Source organism: Pleurodeles waltl, chromosome 4_2 (assembly GCF_031143425.1).
Source record: "Pleurodeles waltl isolate 20211129_DDA chromosome 4_2, aPleWal1.hap1.20221129, whole genome shotgun sequence".
Taxonomy (NCBI): Eukaryota; Metazoa; Chordata; class Amphibia; order Caudata; family Salamandridae; genus Pleurodeles; species Pleurodeles waltl.
In genome coordinates, this window is record NC_090443.1 from 414,112,496 (window position 1) to 414,129,873 (window position 17,378).

At 47.7% G+C, this 17,378-nt stretch overlaps 1 protein-coding gene across 4 annotated transcripts in view; it reads left to right on the plus strand.

The window, feature by feature from the left end:
• The window catches only part of RO60 (Ro60, Y RNA binding protein), a 556,402-nt gene that overhangs the window by 15,519 nt on the left and 523,505 nt on the right, over nt 1-17,378 (plus strand). For 2 of the 4 annotated variants that reach the window (XM_069231623.1, XM_069231626.1), the window contains exon 2: nt 12,088-12,182. The exons of the other annotated variants lie outside the window; for them this stretch is intronic. In XM_069231623.1, coding sequence (XP_069087724.1) covers nt 12,180-12,182 — 3 coding nt within the window. In that variant the 5' untranslated portion in view covers nt 12,088-12,179. The remainder of the gene's footprint in view (nt 1-12,087; nt 12,183-17,378) is intronic. 4 annotated transcript variants of the gene reach the window in all.

Here is a 17,378-nt window from a genome sequence, read left to right on the forward strand (position 1 = left end):
GACTTGCACCACGGTCAAAGGAAAGGAACAGTGTAATAGAATCGCAACACCTCGCGAGCCTCGCATGAACCCCGCATGGTACACCCTGTCAAACCCTTTTCGTGCTAGGAAGGGGCATTGTTCTCCCGCAAGGTGCGTCTCTTGTAATAGGAGCACATCAGGTTGATATCTTTTTATGAAGGTAAACACTGCAGTGCGCTCGATTCTATCTAAGAGCCCGTTAACATTCCACGAGATAGCCTGTTTTGGATTCATCAAGACCTATGTGTAAAGAAATGGCTCCCTGTTGCAGTTACCCCCCACTTTTTGCCTGATACTGATGCTGACTTGACTGAGAAGTGTGCTGGGACCCTGCTAACCAGGCCCCAGCACCAGTGTTCTTTCACCTAAAATGTACCATTGTTTCCACAATTGGCACACCCTGGCATCCAGATAAGTCCCTTGTAACTGGTACCTCTGGTACCAAGGGCCCTGATGCCAGGGAAGGTCTCTAAGGGCTGTAGCATGTATTATGCCACCCTAGAGACCCCTCACTCAGCACAGACACACTGCTTACCAGCCTGTGTGTGCTGGTGAGAACAAAATGAGTAAGTCGACATGGCACTCCCCTCAGGGTGCCATGCCAGCCTCTCACTGCCTATGCAGTATAGGTAAGACACCCCTCTAGCAGGCCTTACAGCCCTAAGGCAGGGTGCACTATACCATAGGTGAGGGTACCAGTGCATGAGCACTGTGCCCCTACAGTGTCTAAGCAAAACCTTAGACATTGTAAGTGCAGGGTAGCCATAAGAGTATATGGTCTGGGAGTCTGTTTTACACGAACTCCACAGCACCATAATGGCTACACTGAAAACTGGGAAGTTTGGTATCAAACTTCTCAGCACAATAAATGCACACTGATGCCAGTGTACATTTTATTGTAAAATACACCACAGAGGGCACCTTAGAGGTGCCCCCTGAAACTTAACCAACTGTCTGTGTAGGCTGACTAGTTCCAGCAGCCTGCCACACCAGAGACATGTTGCTGGCCCCATGGGGAGAGTGCCTTTGTCACTCTGAGGCCAGTAACAAAGCCTGCACTGGGTGGAGATGCTAACACCTCCCCCAGGCAGGAGCTGTGACACCTGGCGGTGAGCCTCAAAGGCTCACCCCTTTGTCACAGCCCAGCAGGGCACTCCAGCTTAGTGGAGTTGCCCGCCCCCTCCGGCCACGGCCCCCACTTTTGGCGGCAAGGCTGGAGGGAACAAAGCAAGCAACAAGGAGGAGTCACTGGCCAGTCAGGACAGCCCCTAAGGTGTCCTGAGCTGAGGTGACTCTGACTTTTAGAAATCCTCCATCTTGCAGATGGAGGATTCCCCCAATAGGGTTAGGATTGTGACCCCCTCCCCTTGGGAGGAGGCACAAAGAGGGTGTACCCACCCTCAGGGCTAGTGGCCATTGGCTACTAACCCCCCAGACCTAAACACGCCCTTAAATTTAGTATTTAAGGGCTACCCTGAACCCTAGAAAATTAGATTCCTGCAACTACAAGAAGAAGGACTGCCTAGCTGAAAACCCCTGCAGAGGAAGACCAGAAGACGACAACTGCCTTGGCTCCAGAAACTCACCGGCCTGTCTCCTGCCTTCCAAAGATCCTGCTCCAGCGACGCCTTCCAAAGGGACCAGCGACCTCGACATCCTCTGAGGACTGCCCCTGCTTCGAAAAGACAAGAAACTCCCGAGGACAGCGGACCTGCTCCAAGAAAAGCTGCAACTTTGTTTCCAGCAGCTTTAAAGAACCCTGCAAGCTCCCCGCAAGAAGCGTGAGACTTGCAACACTGCACCCGGCGACCCCGACTCGGCTGGTGGAGATCCGACACCTCAGGAGGGACCCCAGGACTACTCTGATACTGTGAGTACCAAAACCTGTCCCCCCTGAGCCCCCACAGCGCCGCCTGCAGAGGGAATCCCGAGGCTTCCCCTGACCGCGACTCTTTGAACCTAAAGTCCCGACGCCTGGGAGAGACCCTGCACCCGCAGCCCCCAGGACCTGAAGGACCGGACTTTCACTGGAGAAGTGACCCCCAGGAGTCCCTCTCCCTTGCCCAAGTGGAGGTTTCCCCGAGGAATCCCCCCCTTGCCTGCCTGCAGCGCTGAAGAGATCCCGAGATCTCTCATAGACTAACATTGAAAACCCGACGCTTGTTTCTACACTGCACCCGGCCGCCCCCGCGCTGCTGAGGGTGAAATTTCTGTGTGGACTTGTGTCCCCCCCGGTGCCCTACAAAACCCCTCTGGTCTGCCCTCCGAAGACGCGGGTACTTACCTGCAAGCAGACCGGAACCGGGGCACCCCCTTCTCTCCATTCTAGCCTATGTGTTTTGGGCACCACTTTGAACTCTGCACCTGACCGGCCCTGAGCTGCTGGTGTGGTGACTTTGGGGTTGCTCTGAACCCCCAACGGTGGGCTACCTTGGACCAAGAACTGAACCCTGTAAGTGTCCTACTTACCTGGTAAAACTAACAAAAACTTACCTCCCCCAGGAACTGTGAAAATTGCACTAAGTGTCCACTTTTGAAACAGCTATTTGTCAATAACTTGAAAAGTATACATGCAATTTTGATGATTTGAAGTTCCTAAAGTACTTACCTGCAATACCTTTCGAATGAGCTATTACATGTAGAATTTGAACCTGTGGTTCTTAAAATAAACTAAGAAAAGATATTTTTCTATATAAAAACCTATTGGCTGGATTTGTCTCTGAGTGTGTGTACCTCATTTATTGTCTATGTGTATGTACAACAAATGCTTAACACTACTCCTTGGATAAGCCTACTGCTCGACCACACTACCACAAAATAGAGCATTAGTATTATCTATTTTTACCACTATTTTACCTCTAAGGGGAACCCTTGGACTCTGTGCATGCTATTCCTTACTTTGAAATAGCACATACAGAGCCAACTTCCTACATTGGTGGATCAGCGGTGGGGTACAAGACTTTGCATTTGCTGGACTACTCAGCCAATACCTGATCACACGACAAATTCCAAAATTGTCATTAGAAATTGATTTTTGCAATTTGAAAAGTTTTCTAAATTCTTAAAAGACCTGCTAGGGCCTTGTGTTAGATCCTGTTTAGCATTTCTTTTAGAGTTTAAAAGTTTGTAAAAGTTTGAATTAGATTCTAGAACCAGTTTTTAGTTTCTTAAAAAGTATTCCAACTTTTAGAAGCATAATGTCTAGCACAGATGTGAATGTGGTGGAACTCGACACCACACCTTACCTCCATCTTAAGATGAGGGAGCTAAGGTCACTCTGTAAAATAAAGAAAATAACAATGGGCCCCAAACCTACCAAAATACAGCTCCAGGAGCTTTTGGCAGAGTTTGAAAAGGCCAACCCCTCTGAGGGTGGCAACTCAGAGGAAGAGGATAGTGACTTGGAGGACAATTCCCCCCTACCAGTCCTATCTAGGGAGAACAGGGTCCCTCAAACCCTGACTCCAAAAATAATAGTCAGAGATGCTGGTTCCCTCACAGGAGAGACCAACACCTCTGAAATCACTGAGGATAGCCCCAGTGAAGAGGACATCCAGTTAGCCAGGATGGCCAAAAGATTGGCTTTGGAAAAGCAGCTCCTAGCCATAGAAAGGGAAAGAAAAGAGATGGGCCTAGGTCCCATCAATGGTGGCAGCAACTTAAATAGGGTCAGAGATTCTCCTGACATCCTAAAAATCCCCAAAGGGATTGTAACAAAATATGAAGATGGTGATGACATCACCAAATGGTTCACAGCTTTTGAGAGGGCTTGTGTAACCAGAAAAGTGAACAGATCTCACTGGGGTGCTCTCCTTTGGGAAATGTTCACTGGAAAGTGTAGGGATAGACTCCTCACACTCTCTGGAAAAGATGCAGAATCCTATGACCTCATGAAGGGTACCCTGATTGAGGGCTTTGGATTCTCCACTGAGGAGTATAGAATTAGATTCAGGGGGGCTCAAAAATCCTCGAGCCAGACCTGGGTTGATTTTGTAGACTACTCAGTCAAAACACTGGATGGTTGGTTAACTGGAAATGAAGTGTGTAACTATGTTGGGCTTTATAATTTGTTTATGAAAGAACACATTTTAAGTAACTGCTTCAATGAAAAGTTGCATCAGTATCTGGTAGACCTAGGTCCAATTTCTCCCCAAGAATTGGGAAAGAAGGCAGACCACTGGGTCAAGACTAGGGTAACCAAAACTCCCCAGGAGAAAGTGGGTGACACTAGAAACAAAGAAAAAGAGTCCTCTGTAGGCCCCCAAAAACCAGAACAGGTGGGTGGGCCCCAAGACACAACCCAAAACAAAGGTGGGTACCAGGGTAAGAACTGGGATGCCACTAAGGCATGGTGCCACAACTGTAAACAGTCTGGGCACCACACCAAGGACACTTCTTGTCCCAAAAACAAACCCCAGAACAAAATTCCAGGGGTAACCAGTGTAGCCATGGGAGATGACTCCTCAGATGAGGAGGTCTTCATAGCCTTCAACTGGAAACAGGGCCCAACAGGTGAGTTGGAGATTCCAGAGGGAAGTAGACACTTCCACCACCTACTGGTGAATGGAATCCCAACCACTGCCCTGAGAGACACTTGTGCCAGTCACACTATTGTGCATGACAGGCTGGTGCTCTCAAACCAGTACATCCCAGGTGAGACTGCCAGGGTAAGAGTTAGCCTAGACAGGGTCACTAAGAGGCCTGTGGCTTTAGTACCCATAGAAGTGGGTGGCACTCTTAGCTGGAGAAGGGTAGTAGTCAGTACAGACCTCCCCCTTGATTGTCTCCTTGGAAATGACTACCCAGAGGTTAGTCAGAGCCCAAGAGAGGAACTGGTCCAGTGCCAGTCCTCTCCCAAGGATTCTGGAAGTCCTGCCTCTGCAGTAAATGCAAGTAGGCCCCAGAAGAAAAAGAAAAGGAAACAGAGTAGGAAAGGTGGACAACCTTTAGCCAAGGTTCCAGCAAGCCAAGGAGATTCTGCTCCAGTAGGGGAGAACTCCAAAAATGGCTCTGATAAAGTCCAACCTGACCCACAAGAAGTCCTGGCTAGTCAGGCAACTGTTAAGCCTGAGTGGGTGGCTCCTCAGCTAACAGAAGAAAGAGTGGAAGAAGGGTGTTTACTACAAGATGTGGTGACCCCCCACTCTAATACAGCAGACAGGCACCCTGAACCCAAAAAAAGCCTGTAACTTAGCCCCTTCCCTTCTAGGTGAAGAGCTAAAGGTGTGGTTCTGGGCACTGACAGCTGTCAGTGGCCTCTGCTGGGTGTTAGCCTTTATGGCTGCACTATCCTTGGCCTGGTGGTCTGACCCCATGCCAAATAACAAGTTAGGCCCCCTGACCCTGTTGGTCATGGTGGGGTTACTCCAGCTCTGGGTAACCTCTTTGGGTAAGCTAGGGGTGACCCTGGCTAAGATAAGATTAGCAGAGGTGGATACCTCTGACCTCAAAATAGAGAGAATGGGTGAAGACATAAAAAGCACAGACAAGAGGCAGTTCAGACTAGGTCCTATCACTGTGGAAGTGGGTCAGTTCCCCAGAGGGAATGACCTGAACAGGAGGATGTAAGGCAGAGTAGGCCCTGCAACAAACCAGCCATTTCCTCTACTCTTCCTCGCCTGACAGACTAGGAAGACTCTTCCAGCGTTGGCTGAGTCTCCTGGCCTGTGGGCTGGGGGGGGCTTGTGTAAAGAAATGGCTCCCTGTTGCAGTTACCCCCCACTTTTTGCCTGATACTGATGCTGACTTGACTGAGAAGTGTGCTGGGACCCTGCTAACCAGGCCCCAGCACCAGTGTTCTTTCACCTAAAATGTACCATTGTTTCCACAATTGGCACACCCTGGCATCCAGATAAGTCCCTTGTAACTGGTACCTCTGGTACCAAGGGCCCTGATGCCAGGGAAGGTCTCTAAGGGCTGTAGCATGTATTATGCCACCCTAGAGACCCCTCACTCAGCACAGACACACTGCTTACCAGCCTGTGTGTGCTGGTGAGAACAAAATGAGTAAGTCGACATGGCACTCCCCTCAGGGTGCCATGCCAGCCTCTCACTGCCTATGCAGTATAGGTAAGACACCCCTCTAGCAGGCCTTACAGCCCTAAGGCAGGGTGCACTATACCATAGGTGAGGGTACCAGTGCATGAGCACTGTGCCCCTACAGTGTCTAAGCAAAACCTTAGACATTGTAAGTGCAGGGTAGCCATAAGAGTATATGGTCTGGGAGTCTGTTTTACACGAACTCCACAGCACCATAATGGCTACACTGAAAACTGGGAAGTTTGGTATCAAACTTCTCAGCACAATAAATGCACACTGATGCCAGTGTACATTTTATTGTAAAATACACCACAGAGGGCACCTTAGAGGTGCCCCCTGAAACTTAACCAACTGTCTGTGTAGGCTGACTAGTTCCAGCAGCCTGCCACACCAGAGACATGTTGCTGGCCCCATGGGGAGAGTGCCTTTGTCACTCTGAGGCCAGTAACAAAGCCTGCACTGGGTGGAGATGCTAACACCTCCCCCAGGCAGGAGCTGTGACACCTGGCGGTGAGCCTCAAAGGCTCACCCCTTTGTCACAGCCCAGCAGGGCACTCCAGCTTAGTGGAGTTGCCCGCCCCCTCCGGCCACGGACCCCACTTTTGGCGGCAAGGCTGGAGGGAACAAAGCAAGCAACAAGGAGGAGTCACTGGCCAGTCAGGACAGCCCCTAAGGTGTCCTGAGCTGAGGTGACTCTGACTTTTAGAAATCCTCCATCTTGCAGATGGAGGATTCCCCCAATAGGGTTAGGATTGTGACCCCCTCCCCTTGGGAGGAGGCACAAAGAGGGTGTACCCACCCTCAGGGCTAGTGGCCATTGGCTACTAACCCCCCAGACCTAAACACGCCCTTAAATTTAGTATTTAAGGGCTACCCTGAACCCTAGAAAATTAGATTCCTGCAACTACAAGAAGAAGGACTGCCTAGCTGAAAACCCCTGCAGAGGAAGACCAGAAGACGACAACTGCCTTGGCTCCAGAAACTCACCGGCCTGTCTCCTGCCTTCCAAAGATCCTGCTCCAGCGACGCCTTCCAAAGGGACCAGCGACCTCGACATCCTCTGAGGACTGCCCCTGCTTCGAAAAGACAAGAAACTCCCGAGGACAGCGGACCTGCTCCAAGAAAAGCTGCAACTTTGTTTCCAGCAGCTTTAAAGAACCCTGCAAGCTCCCCGCAAGAAGCGTGAGACTTGCAACACTGCACCCGGCGACCCCGACTCGGCTGGTGGAGATCCGACACCTCAGGAGGGACCCCAGGACTACTCTGATACTGTGAGTACCAAAACCTGTCCCCCCTGAGCCCCCACAGCGCCGCCTGCAGAGGGAATCCCGAGGCTTCCCCTGACCGCGACTCTTTGAACCTAAAGTCCCGACGCCTGGGAGAGACCCTGCACCCGCAGCCCCCAGGACCTGAAGGACCGGACTTTCACTGGAGAAGTGACCCCCAGGAGTCCCTCTCCCTTGCCCAAGTGGAGGTTTCCCCGAGGAATCCCCCCCTTGCCTGCCTGCAGCGCTGAAGAGATCCCGAGATCTCTCATAGACTAACATTGAAAACCCGACGCTTGTTTCTACACTGCACCCGGCCGCCCCCGCGCTGCTGAGGGTGAAATTTCTGTGTGGACTTGTGTCCCCCCCGGTGCCCTACAAAACCCCTCTGGTCTGCCCTCCGAAGACGCGGGTACTTACCTGCAAGCAGACCGGAACCGGGGCACCCCCTTCTCTCCATTCTAGCCTATGTGTTTTGGGCACCACTTTGAACTCTGCACCTGACCGGCCCTGAGCTGCTGGTGTGGTGACTTTGGGGTTGCTCTGAACCCCCAACGGTGGGCTACCTTGGACCAAGAACTGAACCCTGTAAGTGTCCTACTTACCTGGTAAAACTAACAAAAACTTACCTCCCCCAGGAACTGTGAAAATTGCACACTGTGTCCACTTTTGAAACAGCTATTTGTCAATAACTTGAAAAGTATACATGCAATTTTGATGATTTGAAGTTCCTAAAGTACTTACCTGCAATACCTTTCGAATGAGCTATTACATGTAGAATTTGAACCTGTGGTTCTTAAAATAAACTAAGAAAAGATATTTTTCTATATAAAAACCTATTGGCTGGATTTGTCTCTGAGTGTGTGTACCTCATTTATTGTCTATGTGTATGTACAACAAATGCTTAACACTACTCCTTGGATAAGCCTACTGCTCGACCACACTACCACAAAATAGAGCATTAGTATTATCTATTTTTACCACTATTTTACCTCTAAGGGGAACCCTTGGACTCTGTGCATGCTATTCCTTACTTTGAAATAGCACATACAGAGCCAACTTCCTACACTATGTAAGAAATTGTTGCGGCCCTACCTCTTGGGTGTGGTTGTTCTGGGTTTGAGGTTCCTCCCTTTCTGCTTCTTATGTGTTGAAATAAGAGCTTTATTGTATTGTTTAAGTCTGTCTGTCGTCTGTCTCGTGCATGAACCAAAACCAACAGGCATGTCGACTTGACATTGAACAATAGTGAACCCCCTACTATAGGACTTAAACTTCCTGCCCCCCAACTCCCACCCCACCCCATACTTCCCCCCAGAAGCATCTGTCACCCTTACCCATAAACATCACGCCCCTTAACCTGGCGGGATAGTAACAACAACTGAATGAGCAGTGGTGGACCCCTCCATAGCGACGGATCACTAAAATAAAGCAGTTAGTAATGATCAGTTAGTTATAACGTTAGCACTTCATCATGACAAGCATCTTCTCCCCAGAGACGTCTCTCTGGTCATCAAGTTATAGTGTCGGATTGTAAGATAAATCGGTGTTCCCAGATGAGTCGGAACTTGTCCGTGGTGGGCTTCGTGGCCCTATGTCTTTCTCGGCTTCTCTAGGTCTCGGTGGCAGCTGGTGATCTTTCGAATGATCAGATGTGGCTAATAGTGGGGAGATCGAGCGAGAGAAGCGGCGTTCCATGCGTTTCCTCGACCGCGTGCGGTGTCGCCTAGCAGTTAATCGTTTCGGTTGGGTGTTAGTTCGGTCCCCGTTCTGTGTCAGACCAGGGCGCTTTCCGATCGGTCTGACCGGCAGCTCCTTCGTCAGCCACGTCCATGCCACGGTTGGTTGCTCGAATATTTTTTTTTTTTCCCCATGAACCACTTGTAGCTTCGCGGGGAACAACAGGCGGTATTGAATATCCATTGTTCTCAGTTTTTGTTTGACTTCAAGAAATGAACTTCGTTGTTGTTGCGCGTCTCTTGTGTAGTCGGGAAAGAGGAGGACTTCAGCCCCATTGCAAAAAAGGTCCCCTTTAGAGCGGGCCTCTTGTAGGATCACATCCCTGCCTTTGAAATTAAAAAGGCGAAGTATCACCGGCCTAGGTGGAGATCCCGGCGGGGGCTCCATCTGTAGACCTCTGTGAGCACGTTCGATGGCGAACCATGGGGTGAGACGCTCCACTGGCATCCAGAAGTGAAACCACTCTTCCAAGAACGTGGCGAGGGACGCGCAGCCGTGGCCTCCGGCAGGCCAACCACCCTGAGGTTGTTGCACCTTGACCTGTTCCCAGCGCATTGGCCCTCCGGTAGAGCTCTGATGTACGGGACGTGAGTGTGGATACCTGTGTCTTAAGAGCGTTCAATTCGTCCTCCACCGCGGATATCCTGGTCTCTGCCTCAGTGATGCGAGCCGTGGCATTGCGAAGGTCCTGTCGGACCAAGGACAGTTCCTCTCTGACTTCTCCTATCTTGGCCTTCACCGCGGCCTGGAATTTGTGAATGGCCCGAAGAATCTTCTCCAGATCTCCAGACGCCACCGGTTGATCCTCCCTTTCGCCCTGGGTGTGGGCCTCTGTTTGGGGCCGCTTGCGCTCGTGGTAAATTGTTCTATTCGCGTTTGCGATGTCGACTGCCGTGTTGTCTTGTCTTTGCCTATATTTCTGCGGTGGCTCCCTGTCGACACCCAGGTCGAAGTCTATCCGGAGGGCCTCTCCGGGCGTGGCGCAGGACTCCGGGGCATCCAACGTCCCAGCAGAGGCACGGGTCAGGTCCACACTCCCTCCACCTATCTCCAGTGGGTCGCCGCCAGGGCTCAGGGGGCAAAGTCCGTCAATGTCAAGCTACGGCCCAATGCGGTCCCAGATGACCACCGACCTCCTCTGCCTCCAACGTGCTCCGGGAGATAGCTGCGTCACGTCCATCTTGGCGCAGCACAATCTCCCGGGGCCTCACTGCGCCCCCCAGCCGCAGCTCTGATCGGGGAAGCGAGGAACAGCAAGGGGGAGAAGAAGAAGGGGGGGGGGCCTCCAGCAGGGCGGCGCCTCTCGAAGTATCACCCCATCACGGCCGGCTTCTGGATTCCCCCTCCGTCACTGTCTCAAGGGGGGAGGGCGGCAGGAGAGAGGAGAGAGAGAGAAGGAAGGCCAGCTGCAGGAGAGAGGGCCCTCATCCTGCGTGTATCCGTGCCGTCTCCTCTGTGGCGTCGCCAGCTCCCCCCGAGCCCTGGCCCCGGTACCTCTCGGCTGCTGCCGCCTCCGTCGGTGAGTCACCTCCTCATGACCATGCGCCGCTCCCGGTGGCCCTAATAGTGCCAGCCAGCCGCCGCATCCAGGGCCGGCTTACTCATCAGGTTTCTTCCCATCGGTCTCCCGCTCCAGCCGCCATCTTGGGTGAGGGGCGTCTCGGGCCCTCGTCCTCTTCTAGCACCGGCTGGGTTTTCCCATCTGTCGGTGGGAGGGAGGTAGAAGGAGCGCAACCCCCCCCCCCCCCCCCCCCCCACCTCTGGACCCACCTCGAGGGATCCCGAGCCGTTCCTCCGGGTCTTTGACCCTTTTGGTGCCACTGGTTGTGCCCATCGGCCAGCACCAGGGCCACAAATCGCCCAGGCCTTGCTGCGTCTCACCACCGGATCAAGGCACCGGTCGGTATTGCCAACATGTCGATGGGAGAGTGGCGAGATCCCCTAAGCAGGAGGATGTCGCCGATGAAGGCAGATTCTAGGTGGATTCGAAGGCGGATGACGGAGGGGTCTGGAGCACTACAAAAGTGCGTCCGCCATCTTGACGCCTTGGCCACGCCCCCTCCGTAATTGTTTTTATTAATCGACAATAAATACTTGAATTGAAAGAATCCCAACCTTTTCCATATCAGAAGCAAAGCACTTTACCAAGCACATCATAAATGTATTCTGGTTTGATAACATTTGGTAAAAGAAGTTTGCACCATTTTGTGGAAACTGTGACTGGATGATTTTGTTGGCAAAAGATTTCACTGCTGAAATGGGTAAAGGGGTAAATCTACTCTTCCACTCGCTATTTTCGGGGCATACTGGTCCCTTGTGGCGAGAGCTCGAGCTGGCAAAGAACAGGTGTTCTGTTCAGCTAGAAAGTGAATGAGCAAATAAAATGCTTTTAAATCTTGTTTTTATGTTGTTGCATTTGTGGCAGTGGGGTAACATAAGCTCCCACAGCCCCTGCTGTGTGCGGGTGGGAGTAGGGGTGAGTTCAAGGTGGGGGTACGCTCAGCAGAAGTTGTAGGTTGTGGGCCCGGGAGGGGGCCACCTCTGTTCTTTTGCAGCTGGGCCCCCTCAAGCTTTGTTACACTACTGCTTTGTGGTGCATTCGAAGACAAAGGCCAAATGTCTGATTATGTTTTCTTACAAACTGCTGCTTATTTGGCTATCTTACCATGGATATTGGTGTTTACTTTTCTTTCTCTGACTGCAAAGGTAGAGGATTTTGTAAAATGAACTGTCTGATAATCATACTATGATACAGGGAGTCTAAAATGAAAGGCAGAAGGATGTCAATTTTTCTGTCACGTATTTAAAAAGCTCGGAAATAAACTGTACACATATTCCAAAATATATGAACAGTTTGAAAAGCACACTTAAAAAAATTCTGAAGTATGTTGTGAACAAAGATTTTAAGAGAATGAAAATCAATCTGAACACTTTACTGATGTGCAAATGATAAATATTTGCTGAAAATTCGCTTTTTAAATACGTGACAGAAAAATTGACATCCTTCTGCCTTTCATTTTAGACTCCCTGTATCATAGTATGATTATCAGACAGTTCATTTTACAAAATCCTCTACCTTTGCAGTCAGAGAAAGAAAAGTAAACGCCAATCTCCATGGTAAGATTTCAACACATTATTGTTTTACTGATAAAACTATAAAGGTTACAAACTGCATGTCAGTAGGAAAGATTGTAGAGTTTTCAATAGAAAATATGCTGTCTGTAAATGACAGTGTGCTACCACATCATGCTTTTGTAATTTATTTATAAAAAGTGAGGGTTTTTAAACATGAACTGACAAGTATTCGTGGCCCTGGCCAGATGACAGTGCTATTAGTGAACTGAGGGGCTAGTCAGGAGTCATGTGTACCCTATACATGGGCTGGATTATTTTATATATGGAGGAAAAGTTTAGTCTAGGAAGTCAAACAAAAGAAGTTTTTTGTACAGCAGACATACTGAACTAATTTGGTGGTGCTCTCTTACGCAACAATGAAGAAAAAGGCGAGCGTGAAATAAAATATTTGCCTAAGATCACGTAAGTTGGGACTAGTTTATGTGTCAATCATATTACAGTTAATAATGTGAGTAGATTATTGAAGTTACTAGTCATGTCGGTCTGGCAACATTTTAATGATTTTTCGAGGCCTGAAAACTCCAGCTAATCCTGCACTTGCTTTAAAATTGGAAGCAGGGGTACGTAATGTTCTCCCCGATAGATTTATGAGTAAAAATCCTGAAGAGAATCTTCTTGTATTAATGGTAGGCACGGTCCAGTAAGAAAGGCATGTTCTGCGGTGTGAAGTATGATATAAGGTAGCGTTTAGATACTGTTGAAAGGTGTTTCTGTTTGTATGTATTGGATGTAAATAAACTGTGAACTGCGAGGTAATATGCAATTAATTTTTTTTGTACCTTACAAAAACCTTTGATTATGTTAAAGAAACTTTGGGTCTCATGAGAAGTAAGAGAGTAGAGGTGGTTTTGTTTGACTTTCTTCAGCAGGTACATGCTGTGCTATTTGTTCCAGTGAGATACGGTGTCATTGGTGAATGCATGGAGGACATCCAGTCACTCGGAGGAGTAAGGCCAGGCTGTGTGTTGTCTTTATTTTGTTTCCATTTACATCAATGACTGCACATAAAATTGAGGAATGGTACTCAGTATTCACCCAGAACTGGAACAAGGTTCACAGCTGTAAAGGCTGATAATAGAAGGACACAGCATGGATAAGCTATAAAACTGGTCAGCAGATCAATTAGCAACTGAACACTACAGCTGGAAACAGGAAATGCTTCAGGGGCAAGTATGTAGATGAGGTTGACCCAAGGGCTGGGGTCTAGGACAGACAGGAAGAGGGGCACTAACAAGCCCAGCAAGAAGTCTTAGGTTTGGACTGGCTTTCCCTAATAAACAATAAGTATGCCATGAATACCTGTCTGGTGCCCCGTGGTTTCTTGAAAGGTGTCCCCAGCATTATAGCCTCCCCTCCTGCTTAATGCAGGTTAAGCTGTATTGATTACTAGTCCAGCAAATGGTCTCCAGAGACTGAAGGGATAAGCAAATGTCATATTACGTAAGTAGACCCAAGGAGCAACAAACAAGCGTAATGTTTAAAAAATATATCATTTTGAAAATCAAATCATTCACATATTTAGGTTAGTCTTTATACACATAGGAAATGTCTCCACCTCATAGCTTACAGGTACCTGCATTGACGTGTGTAAAAACAGAAATTTGTTCTTTTGAGTCTGAGTTTGGAGTCAAACCTTTGAACCCGTTGATAAGGATTTACAAGGAAATGTTTTATAATTTTCTGAAAGTGGCACTGGGGGTCAAAGCTACATAATTTAAAACAGAAGAAAATGTTTTTTTTTGTGGCTGGTATTAGGTGTTTCATGCGGTACCTTCATGTTTTATCTTCCAGGAAGTGTATCTACACCTCATTGGAGACATGATGAGTTTTAGCCCAATTTTGTGGGTGTTCCTCCATCCTCTTAATTTTTAGGTGTGCTGTTCTGATGGCTGTCAAGCAGGGGGAACATGCAGCACTTATGCACTGAATTAGATATATTAAGAATATGTGTATTAACAATATATGCAGTGAGCCAGGGCATCCACCTGTGTTGGCATACCAGCACTCATTGGTACCTAGAGATAACAAGCATTTGCAATGCAATAGGTCTCACATTTGCAAGAGTTAGAGGTATTGGCATTGTAAATGCCTAATTGGACTTTTCTTGCCACATAAATTGGTCAACCCTGTCTCATAATATGGTCCTTAAACTCTAACAGGTGGCAGCTTTCCCACAGCTGATAGCAGACCAAAGCTTTCAATCAATTTACGAAAATAAGTACTGATAAACACTTGTCATTATGCTTGTTGGGAATGACAAGTCAGCGCCACTTTGAATGGGAAACAACCCCTTTATCCTGTTATTGAAAGAGTGGAGAACGTTCTGCCCTGCACACAGTATTTGGAAACGACAAAAGAAAAGTAGATTATGAAAGCTGTTAAGACTGGCGTTTCAGTTCTGTCCACAACGTAGTGCCTGTACCCGCGTTTTTTGTTTGTTTGTGTTGTAGCCCTGAAAATACCAGAGTCCGGATTGCATAAACTGCCTATAGGATGAAAATTTATAGTGAAGCGCTAGTCAACATACTACATATAGTATGTAAGCTTACTCGACTGTTAAAACAACAGGAGTCAATGTTTTTGTCCACTACACACAAAAGAAGAGTGCTCTCAAACAGCAGTGACCATCCTGAAAAGAAAAAGAGCCAGGAGGCGTGCTATCCCTGTAAAAACGTTATGAATAGGGCAAAACCAATGACATACCTTTCATCTTATGTTGATATGACTGTGGCATGTGACTGTTTCAATTACTATTTCAGAGCACGTGAAACTGTTAACAGGAGCAAACGTAGTAGGAATTATCCCAGAAGGAGACAGAAAGAAAGATTATAATGTGTTAAAGGAGCATCTGTGTGGCACTACCACGTTGCTGTCACCAGGAGTTGCAGACCTGTCAGATTTACAACAGTGAAGACTTGTGTCACATATTCCTGCTGGAGAGCATGACTGGAAGCCACAGACAAGGGAAGTTTATTCTGCTGCATAAGGACCACATATCCCCAGGCTGTTTAATTATTTATTCAGAATTCTTGGACTGACAATGAAGGAGTGCGGTGGACAGACATAGGTGCCTCCACCCCCTTCTAAGCAGGTGTGTGCACACATCCAGAGCAAACCTGGAAGGGTTCCAGAAGGAAAACACTGCACAGTGTGCTGGGTCTCTGCCTCCTCTTTGCATAGGCTTAAAGGGGAGGGGTCGGCACTGGGCAGAGTGGCTTGGTGCGACTTTGTGCACTTTCCTTGAGTATAGTGAAATATGCGGACACTGAATTGTGCATCACAACCGCATTGTATGATAAATGTAATTAAAAAGTAAACATAAGATTGTCCTTCATCTCGGTTACTCAAAGGTGTATTCATCTTTTAAGCAGATCTTTAAGAAAAAACTTCCTGCTCTGCTAATGCTGACAAAACTTTCATTCGAACAACAAATCATATGCTACGGGTCTGTTTTTCACTGTGGTAAGGCTGGTTCCGGCAGTTCCTGCCGACCAAGTTCACGCTGTATAAAATTTCTAAGCGCCATGGAACGCGAAGTGCAGAGACAAAAGAAAAAAGTAGTTCACTCACACTGAAGTATATCGGCAGTCGTGCAATTATCCTTGTAACCGGGTCAGTCTGTAAGGCATAACAAAACAGACTCAAGGCAGGGCAAACGTAAAGCATTTACCAATGACATCAAGGGATTTTTGCAAGGCAAGCCCAGGAACACATGAAAGTGGTGGATGTGGTTAAACCCCACACATAGATTACAACAGGTCAAAAAGCAGCACTTGTGCTCTGCTATGCTTAGCCTAAAAAATCGGATCCAGAGTATATTAAGAGAATGATGTACAGTGATTCAGGAATCATGTGCATTAAGGCTATCCCAGACCTAAGCATATATATCACCAACAAAACTCACTAGACCTAGAAAACTGTTGGGATAAGTCAGGAACCTTAATGAGAAGAATCTCTTAACAAATTTGAGGCTTGGTCTGATGCAACACTTGCCACGTTATCCTCTGTACTTGGCCACCTGTTTGTTCTTGTGAATGTCAATTGTTATAGTGAAGTTTTCACTTTGTTTTTTATATAGCAAGGCCAGCACTGTGCGATGTTTTTTTAGATAATGTGACCTGCTGATAAGCCATTTCTGCTGCTACAGACACAACCAATGTGTCATGTGATAGGCATGTTTCTGACCTTAGCACTCTAGAGCAATGTCGGGGAGACAAGCTAATAGAAATGAAAGGCTATGCATACCAATAATAGGGTTTTGTAGCTCTCTGGTGAGAGGTATGATTTACTAGAGAATCTAATAAACTTCTTGCCAAGCTAGGAGTTTTTAAATTTTTCAGTAAGGTCGTCCACTCAGTTAAATGATGATGGAACACGTCACTGTGTACTTCTTCTGGAAAGCATTTGTTTTTGTCATCTCTGAACTGTGTTCAATATTATTGTTATTTATTGAAATCGGTGAAAATAATTACACATTTTGCAACAGAGGTTGTATGGAACTCTTAGAATTAGAAATATAAAAAATTTCTCAGACGTTTCAAATGGATATAGTGGATTATATTCTGACTTGGAGGCTAATTGTACTCATATTAAACATTTTTAGTGGGTGGGTTGGAGCAGTCTGGGTCCAAGATGGCCACAAGTCTTTGGTGTTCCTGTCCTGCTGACTTTTTGCACTGTTTGCACCTTTTCAGCTGCTGAATGCCATGTTCAATAATATGGACAGGGTGTGCTTCTGTTCTGCTTTCCTACATATCTCCTATCGGAGCTTACAGAACCTCTCTGCAATGCACTTCTGTGTACAAAGAAGACCTTTACTGTTGTTAATTCTCCCCCACCCACAAGTTCTTGAGAGACGAAATTAGTAGATATCAAGCACACGTTTAAAAGTAGTCGCAGCAATGAAAGCAAAATATATCACAGTACTTCTCTGTTGCAGTGTACACAGCAAATATATATCATAACTGCAAAGCAAAGCATAAAAGTCAAATTCATCACCGTATGGGCAAGGCGGTAGGGCCTAACTCAGCTTCATCTTTCTGGGGTCTGCAAGTTGATGACTCCGGTCAACTGCGAGAAAGAGATTATCTACCCAAACGGGAGACTGGCAACTGACGTCTAGCTCCAGCCTGAAGTCAAGCAGATTCGAATCTAACAAACTGTAGCTCAGAGTCATCT